Genomic DNA, 10,412 nt, shown 5'->3' with positions numbered 1-10,412 from the left:
TTTATTGTTTAATATTGACATTATTTTGGGTCATAAACTATCCACTCTAAATGAATTTTAATGGGGATGCTTGACATGGGTTTGTCTTATATCCAAAAAAAAATGATGTATATTGTTATGATAATTATATTTGTAGTTAATTAATCATTTATATTATTAATAATTATATTTGTAGTTAATAATTATGATAATTTATATTTGTAGTTAATAATTTTTATTATGTATATCTTTCTTTCCTTCATAATAAATAATTATATTAAATCGTTATTAAATATTATGTATATTGTTATGCTAAATTATAATTAGTTAAATTTGTTTAGGTAAAAAAATAAATTTAATTTATACACATTTAAAAATAACTTTTGGTTAGGTTATTTATTTTTATCTATAAAATTTAAAAATACTAATCACATTATAAAATTAGACGTTACAAATTTAAAAATGTTAACTATATTATAACTTTTTAATATTAATATTTTTAATAGTAAATTATTTTTGAATTCATAAATTTGAATAATATTATTGTAAAAGAAATAGTACCTAAAATAATCTTAATTATTTTAAGTACTTAATGTAGTGGGACCATCGCAGGGATTAAAGTTAGTTCCTTTTAATGGAGAAGAGAGAGATACTTTGAGTTCCTATTTACTGTTAAACTGATGTGGAGTTACTTTTTATGACAGGTGAGCCATAAATAGAGACTGAGATGAGTTCCGTACTGGAGATGATCTCACTCTCTCATATCTCTCTCTTCTCTCTCTCTCTCTCTTTCTATATATATATATATAACTCCCTCTTGTTGTTGTTGGCTCTCTATGTTATATCTCTCGCAGTCTTCCTGACTCTCCCTCTCTCCCATCTCTACTCGTGTCTCTGTCGCTTCATCCGTATCGCTCTATCTATCGCTCTACCTATCTCCCAACACAGGCTGTTTGGTTATCTAACGCCATTATTGAGAAAGTTGCTAGAAGGAACGTAACGAGAGCATCATGTCGAGAAAAAAATAAAAAATCTGAATCAAACCAAGTAACGGTATGATGTGGCTAGAAGGAACGTAAAGAGAGACAATAATTACTCAACACTTAAATTTAACGGGTATATTCCCAAGTCATTTCCCAATACCCAAGACGTTGATTTACAATCATTTCATTGAAACATTTCACTTTTTAGTATCTAAATAAAAAAAACATAACAAATGAGAGGGTTGCCAATGTAGTTAACTATGCCGTACGAATGATAATTAGACAATTCTTATATTCTACAGTCTATATGCATGTACGTTGGGTTAACTAATTTACTCATGCTCACAATATTCTAGTGTTAATAGGATGATGATGCAGTTGGGATGGAAGTCATACGACCTATAATTTATTAGCACAAGAAATTTATGCCCCTTGTTGCTATGTTTCATCAACCACAGTGACATTTTCGGTCCTCAATCCAATAACAACATCTCACCCATAGAGTTAATGGGCCTCAAGGCCGTTGATTCTCAGTCCACCCTACGTAAAAAACACACTCCTACCGCATATCAAGAAGGAACTATTCAACCTGATTGAAATAAAAAACAGTACAACATAACACTAATTCACAACAGTAAACAGTTAATCCCCCTATCATCCAAGTACAGATACATGCAAAGTGTCATCTTAAAACATCTGATTTTCCCTTACACATACGGTATTCATGCAAAGTGACTATATACTATTTTCAGACAACACATTTTCAAAAACATACTCGACAAAATGCTAGCTGACGTTGTGGAGCAGTTCCATGACTTGCATAGAGACAAAACTAAATTAATCCACCCTAATTAATGATTGACAAAACATGCCGAACACACGATAGTACAGTTTGGAAGTCGTGAATATCTCCCTAGTTACATCGTCAGGGTCCAGTAGATGTTCCAACCTCACATTCCCGCTTTGAATCGTTCCTATCACGTCTTCGCCAAGACCAAGCGGACGATACGGAAATACAAAAAAATTGGGATAAGATATTTTAGAAAAATAAGGAAACACAGAAAAAATACTTGACAAATACATATTATTTTTTCTGGCAGTGTCAAATGTCATCTTTTTTTACCCTTTTTCCTTTAAAAGAAATTATTTTACCATTTGGTTGTGAAAAGAATTAACATCTTTCTTACACTGACTACAGTTGCCTTGAATGTGATTGTAGAACTACTTGTTCAACATGCTTTTATAGGATACACGAGCTGCTGCCCATGCTTAGGTGGAAGCAGTCAAAGAAACGAAAATAGAGGTGGACAAGAAAATAGAAGCTAACCTGAAAGCAATTACAGAAATTAAGGTTGCAACATATATGACTCTGAGGAATGCAGATATGGCAGATTCTGTGATAGAAGCAGTCAAGGATGACCCAAAAAGGTGGCGTGAAGAACAAAACAGCGATATGGGTTACACAAAAAATTAACCAACCCTGTCAATCTCCTTGCACATCTACAAGGCAATAGAAAGTCAAAGATCAGATATATAGATAGTGTTCAATCTATAACAAAAAATAAGCAAAAGAGAACCATATTGGTTGTAGCAATTAAAATTTTGCCCTTTCTCTTTCAGATTTGGGGGTTCTTAATCAACTACATGTCCAACACGATCATCTTGCGGATGAACAACTTCTATAAAAATATTTTGCAAACGCAAATAAACTCATTTTCAAAATCTGTTTCAAAGTATTTAGCAGAGAGATTATACATGTAATTAAACTACTTTGGCATATTAACATTGCAAATTAGCAATTAATGACACCCTTGCTTGTTAAAATTGTGCGAACTGTTTAAATTAAGTTACTATTGAAAATTGAAATGGAATGCTGTTTAAACTAACTTCTGTTATTACAATTGTAAACTTTAGGCACAAATTTGTTGGGATCAGAAATTATGAACACGGTCCTACAAAGGTAGAATCAAAATTCTAACCTTTTCTTAGGAAGCACATCACATCTTCACCCAAACACGAGCATATCCACATTTCACAGACGAAAAAAACTTATGGCATAATAGTTTCATCTGGACTTTGAGCAACGAAAATATACAATGCATACCTCCACCGGCAGATCGCGATCGATGGCAATCTCGCCCAGCTTCGGTGCTCCGTTTTTTGTGCATCGACACTGTCCCACCCGCAGCACAGCACACTCTCTGGTGAAGCCGATCAATCTCCGCCAACACACGTGGAGCCACCACCCAGGAAAACTCAGCCTCGCTCCGGCGCCGTCAAAGGAGGAGCAAGTTCTTCTCTCTATCTAGGGTTTTTATTTTCCCTCCGTTAAGTTCATCTCCTGGGTTACCCTCTTTCTATTTCCAGCGAAGCAACCTAAAGTCACCACCAAAGCTATTTTTTCTACTCTATTTACAAATACTTTACAACAAAAAAAAAACCACCTCAGATAGGCCCATTATTAACTATCATAACGGATCCCGTAATACAACTTAATTAATATATTTCATCCCGTAATTTTTTAAACTCACCTATCTCAACATTCACGGATTCACAGTATTCTCTGTACACTGTCACCAGCTTTCTCAGAATTGGTCTCATGAAATGGACAAATATTGCTGAATTATCCTGTCACCATATTTCTATACGTGTAGAACATAACTTCCTTTCTACACCAGAGAATCCACCAATAATTAAATTCTAAAAGCAGTTGTCATGGCGATAAAAAATACCCAAAATCAGTTACCATATAAAATACTAAGAACTTGTACAAATAAAAGTTAATTTTGAAAAGAAATTTCATATAATATGAGTATTTAAATAGGATTATTTAAGACAAAAAAAAAAAGAGGTCATTTAGTTTTCAAGAAAAAGAAAAAGGTTATTTAAATACTCTATGCCTTTATTTATATTTTCTTTTCTTAAATGGGTTATCCCTTGATTATTAACTAAGCCATGTATTAAGTCAAATAGAAATTTCATGTTAAAGCATTACATCAATCACAAAATGGAAGAAATCTCGCGGAGGTGGATCTAAAGATCATAACCTCAGAATCTAATTACTGAAATAATTTTTTATGAGGAGCGCTAGGAGAGTAGGAGGCCAACATTTTTGTTAAATTCTAGCTAACATTTAATCATTAAAAAAAAATTGAATGATTCTACATCAATAGATATAATCTTATACCATTAAAAATATTATTAATAACTAATTGATAATTAAAAACCACAAAATCTACTAACTCCCTAAACTTTTTTATTTTTCATTGTATCCAATTAGCCATTGGTTTTCGGTTGTCGAGTTTGTACGATCTCTAATTGACCAAGTGTTCCGATTATGATTGACAGATTAAAATCCATACACATATTATATCCGTATGTTATTAATTAGTTATATATATAAGCAATTAATTAGGAAGGTAAAACACTTTAGCTCAATAAACGAACCACTCTCCCATTTCCATATCCAAAGCATAAAGGCAAACGAACCACTCTCCCATTTTTCCACGTCAAACTTTGAAGGACTTTCGAATTCAACTTTGGATGCTTTTTCAGTCATTATTCAAATGGAGAAGATAGACTGGAAAATTATTATGATTATTGATTATTGATTATTGATCATAGGCTATTCGATGCCAAACTTGGATTTGTCTTCCTCTTTCTACACACTGCTCTAAAAACACTCAACAGTAATTTTAATATTATTAAAATTAAGATTATATTATAAAAAAAATTCAATTTTATTTATAATATTAAAATATTACTAAAACTACATAATTACCGTAACTAACATTAATAATTTTGATCGTACGTGTTCATCGTGAAATATTTATTTTCGCTGGTCAAAATTTCAAAACACGTGAGTCTATCGTGGCAACCCACTAGATACTATTGGCTTTCTATAATTCTATTCTTCAAACATAACATGTCATTAGTATTTAGTTCTCAACTTTTATTTGTTCTCTTCTAAAATAAAACATTTAATATTAAATTAAAATAAAAATTCACGTGTAGTTAATTTTACGTAAAATTAATAGTTAAAAATGATTAAATAATTTAACTAATTTAATTAAATTTTTATTTAACAACTCTCAATTATCAATTTTAAATAAAATTAATTACACCTGAATTTCTACCTTAAATTAATCGATGCCTCTAATTTTGTTTATTAGATTTTAATTTCAAAAACAATAGTTAAAGAAATAAAAAATATAAAAGTTTAACATTTTGGATACATTTTATGTATTAAAACCTTCCTTCCTTCGCAATAAATGTAATAAAATAAAAGAGTTTAATAAAAGTGAGACAATTATAAAATGCTAAAAAAGAAAAGAAAAATATGAAAGGGGTTTACTAAGAAAAGTTTTAAACGAAGACTGAAATAAGACTTCTAGTAACTGTGTGGGCCCTCCAAATTTACTAAGCACCCGGTCTCGTCGGATGATGACGTCACATATTGGAAAGTCTTGTAATATTGCCAATCGATTACGTCATCGCACGAGGAACCTTTGATCTGTGATGGCATTCATGACGTCACTAACTAAATAAGAATGGCCCCGCAATTGTTGAGCTGTGATGTCTTCTGGCATTTGCCACCGGAATTTCCATAGAATTACAAATCTACCCCAACTCTCAATTTCATGAACTTATTTTCCATGCATTCTTGGTATAAGAAAAGAAAAAAGTAGAAGGTATAAAACACATGTATAAAAAGATACATTCAAAAAATATATCTATAAAAATATTTTTATTAGATACAATCATAAAAAAAATATTTTTATTAAATATATTCACAAAGACACTTTTATTAAACACAATTATAAATAAGAGTTAATAAAAATTGGTAGAAATACTGTTAGTAACGTAGTGGAATTGATAAAAAAATTATGCATATGATTACATATTATATATTGTGTTAGTGAAAATATATTTTTTATTTATATTAGTTAACACTTTGAATTAATAAAAGACACGATAAAACTGAAGTACTAGGACCACATTTTTTTATAGATATGGAGAGAAAAATGATGTAGGACGTAGTTATGGAGTGTATGGATATTTTACGCAACTGCGATGTCAGGAACAAAAATCGGACCTTTCAATTTGTGTTTAAATAATTAAAAAAAATTTAGAATATACAATCGGACGATCCGATTAGTTTAGCCAAAATTTAAATTTTCTCTTTTCACTGTTTCAAAACAAACTGTCCCACATTCATGTCTAGCACCTATGTTCTCCACATCCAGGCACAACACACACGCTACTGCCATATCGAAAAAAAATGTGCCTATTAAAACCTCTAGTGATTGTGATATTAAGTATCGACAATGTAGATAGAGTCTTAGAATATCATGCATTCATGTGCAAGATGGAAAAGTTGTGAATGTGTTTGATGTTTGCGGGGACTAAAGTCTTTCCATATGCCATTTTATTCAAAATTGCTTCCTTGTCAAATTCCTTTTCTTGTTATAATAAGGTATGTGGCATGGATAGCATTTTCTTTCCCAATCATGACTCAGGCAATTTACACCTTCTCATGTTTTTCCCACCTAATAATAATGGACTAATATTCTCTAAAATAAAATAAAAATTAATCACTCTAAAAAAAATTAAATTCAATAATAAAAATACACATTTCTATCAGAAATATGATTTTTTATGTGTCGAAAATTTATAAATTTATCTAATATTAAATATATTAATTACTAGAATTAAAATTAATTCATAAAATAAAAAATATTTTATATTTATAAACTATTTAAAAATCTTATGCTTAAAAAATAGATGTGACGCTTGGAATATATATGCATGACTAGTTTACTACCGTGAATGTCACTTTCTTCTTTGTCCCCGTTATTCACGTCTGTTGTGTTCCCTTGTTATCAATTTGTATCATTTCCAAGCTAAGTTCCACCTATGGTGGCACAGCCAAACCCTAATACTAGGAAAGTAACACCCTTCTTGTCTAATCATTAAATTCATACAAGTTTGCGATGGATCCTCCTTACATTGTGTGTTACTCTGTTATTGGCTTCAACAAGGTTGTGATCCAATTTGGACCCACATCTAAAATTCCACAACCCAATCACTAATAATGGAGAGTTCAATTATTAGTTCATTACACGATATTTTGAACTATCAGCTCTAGTTGTTAACAAGAATATGGACTGGTTATCCGGGAGTTTATAAATTTATAATAAGGGCAATATTGTAAATAGGAGGAAAAGTAGTGGCAGTGATAAAATAATAATAGAAAAGTCAAGTCAATGGTTGAGAATAATCTTCTTTCCTTGGCACAAAATATTCGATGTGGGACATGCATTCCCCCAAAGAGAATATATGCAAAGTCCATAGGCATTGGCAGAGGCAAGGCAAGTTGTTGAAAAGAAACAGATGAATAAGATCGAAGAAGAAGGCATGGTTATAGCTTCCCAATCCCAAACAGAGTTACCTTTAAATGAGAATGACTCACAGGATATGGTTATATACCAAGTCCTGAACGAGGCTAGTAATAACCATCAGCAGCAGCAACATGAAGCGGCGTCGTTCATGATGATGAGTAGCGGACAGCAACGGCGTGGATTGGAAGCAAAGAAGAACATAGCGAAGAAGCACTACAGAGGGGTGAGGAGGCGGCCATGGGGGAAGTATGCAGCGGAGATAAGAGACTCGACGAGACAGGGAGCAAGGATATGGCTTGGGACGTTTCAAACAGCGGAAGAAGCTGCCATGGCTTATGATAGAGCTGCTTTCAAGATGAGAGGTTCCAAGGCTTTGTTGAACTTCCCTGCTGAGGTTGTTGCAGCTGCTTCTTCCACTGCTTCTACTTCCACTGCTTCAACTTCCATTCATACTTAGACTCTCTTCAAATCTTTCTCCTTCTTTTTTCTCTCTTTTGCTTTAATTTTCTGTATTTAATTATATATAATCAATCAAAATTCTCTCATTCATCTTTCATATCTATTACTATTTTGTTTACGAGGAGTGCTAGGTGGCAAGCAATTTTTGTGATTTGTAGTCATCAAATAACCATCAATGATGATTTTAATAGTGTGAGATTGGTGTGAAATTTCATCCAATGGCTCACTTTTTTTTTTTGCTAGTTACATGCTGACCAGAATTTGAAAAAGTTGTTGGTTCTCTAGACTTTGATGGTATCCAGTGTTCAATCTAACCATTCATTACTCTATTTCTTATTTATTTCTGGTCTCACTCATAGAATCAAGGGTAATAGATCACACTGTATTCTATCGATTGTTAAAAAAACTAGAGAGAATCATTTTCCATCAAAGCACTCAATAATTACATTCACAAATTTATTTAGTGTTCATCAAAAAGATTTGTTAAAGACTAATTTCAAGCTTGAAATTTCAAATATTATATGAATTAGAAAAAGTATACAAGCTTTTAAAAATTACACTAGTGATTATTGAAAGAGCCAAGGGAAACGGGAAAAGCTCTATATTCAAAGGAAAAATGGCACCCTGTTTTGAATACAAAGCCACAAGTCAATGCCACAATTTGATGTCCAAAGATAAGAATTCAGCTAAAAAACAATTTGTGTTGCACATTAACTAAAATTTCTATTCAACTGCCCAATGGAGATCAAAGTGAATTAATATCATCTTAAAAAATGTCTACATACATGGCTAAGAAAGCAGAGCAGAGATAATATAATCGCCATGTTCACCAAAAACAAAAGATGTTTGTTACAGTACGACGATAAATTTATACGTAAAATATGGACAAGTAATAACAAGTCACGTGGAATCCACGTCAGCATTTAATTTTTGCTTTTCTAAATATATATTATATCACTACTTTTACTAATACACTCTTTTAATTAAATAAAAATAAAAAAATATTTTTTATTTAATTTTATAAAAAGTCTTAAACATCTTTACTTTATTTGATTAGACAAAAATACCTTTTTAAATTAATCAAATTTTAGAATTCAATTAATCCTAATTTTACAATTTCAAATAATTTTAACAACAAAACAAAAACATATAAAAAAAATAAAAGATCAAAATTGTTCTTTCATCGTTCTTCATCTTCTCAAATTGCTTTCAATTTCATTCACTGCTGAATCCAGGTATGAGAAGAGACTCTAGTGACAGTGAGAGAGGAGAGTTTGAGTCTCAGAATTGGGAATGAGAGAGACGTTAGTTGAGAGTGTGCTGGTGAAAAACCCAAGAAGATGAAGACATGAAGTTCTGTTCTTTTATTTTTTTCTCAGTTTTTCAGATGATATTTTTTTTGTATGAACAATTAGAGATGAGGGATGCGTGACCTAGCAAACAAAGAACAAAGTGATTTTGTTTAGTACTTTTTAAAATTATTTAATTTTTTTGGTATGAATAATTGATTAGGATTTATGAAGAGACAAATGATTTTGTTAAATGTATTTTTGTTTTTGTTTTTTAGATTATTTAAATTTTAAAATTATAAAATTAAACAATTTAATTAATCTAAAAGAGTAATTTTTGTCTAATATATACAAAAAGGGTATTTAAGTTTTTTTATAAAATTAAATAAATAAATATTTTTTAATTTTATTTAATTAAAAAGGTATTTTAGTAAAAGTGGTGATATAATATATATTTAAAAAAGAAAAAATTAAATGTTGATGTGAAAAATAAATTTCACATACCTTATTACTACTTGTCCATATTTTAAATGTATCGTACCGTAGCAAACACAAAACAAATAAAAAAGGCTACTCCATATATATTAGATTGTTGAAAATTATATATACGTGCGTGAACAGCTATATTTATACATGACCAGTAAATATTATTATTTTTAATCAGTACTTAATCAATAATAATTTATATTTATATTTACAAAAATTTTATACTCAATAAACATATAGTTTACTTTATATTTATTATAATTTGCACACATAAATTATTATCGTTTGTATTTATATTTTTCAGAATTTACACACATAAATTAATAAAAAAAATTATTATAAAAAATTTAATATTTATATTAATTAAATAATAACCAAAAATACAAAAAATTAATGGTCCCAAAAGTATTTCACTTTTTCCTATATCTATATGCATAATTGGTATGAACAGATTGATTACATTTATGGAAAGTATATATAATATAAGGTGGAAACTCAAATGCAGTCGACTTCATGTGAAGTTGATATCTGAGAGTCATTAGATAATTTGACTGATTTGACTAAATTTTTATCTAACGGCTCTCAAATATCAACTTTACATGAAGTCGACTTCACCTGAGTTTTCACCATAATATAAGGATTAGTAATAATTGATCGATCAATTGCAATGCCCCGAAAATATATAGTAGCAATTAATGATATTAGATATATATAGTTGATAGCTAAGAAAAACAACAAATGATATACAAATTGGTGATAAGTATATATGTAACTACTCAACCAAACCATACCATACCATGCATCTTGATATATAA

General features: G+C 30.3%; 1 protein-coding gene across 1 annotated transcript; it reads left to right on the top strand.

Moving 5' to 3' along the window:
* Positions 1 to 7,280: 7,280 nt before the first annotated feature.
* LOC107621828 (pathogenesis-related genes transcriptional activator PTI5) lies at positions 7,281 to 7,919 on the top strand. Its single transcript, XM_016323817.3, has one exon. It carries the CDS (start codon positions 7,356 to 7,358, stop codon positions 7,818 to 7,820), a length of 465 nt encoding a protein of 154 aa, XP_016179303.1. The 5' UTR covers positions 7,281 to 7,355; the 3' UTR covers positions 7,821 to 7,919.
* Positions 7,920 to 10,412: the final 2,493 nt, after the last annotated feature.

Source organism: Arachis ipaensis, chromosome B10 (genome assembly GCF_059453495.1).
Source record: "Arachis ipaensis isolate K30076 ecotype BB chromosome B10, ASM5945349v1, whole genome shotgun sequence".
NCBI lineage: Eukaryota > Viridiplantae > Streptophyta > Magnoliopsida > Fabales > Fabaceae > Arachis > Arachis ipaensis.
Note: the sequence above shows the minus strand (reverse complement) of the source record. Positions and strands in the feature narration are given on the sequence as shown.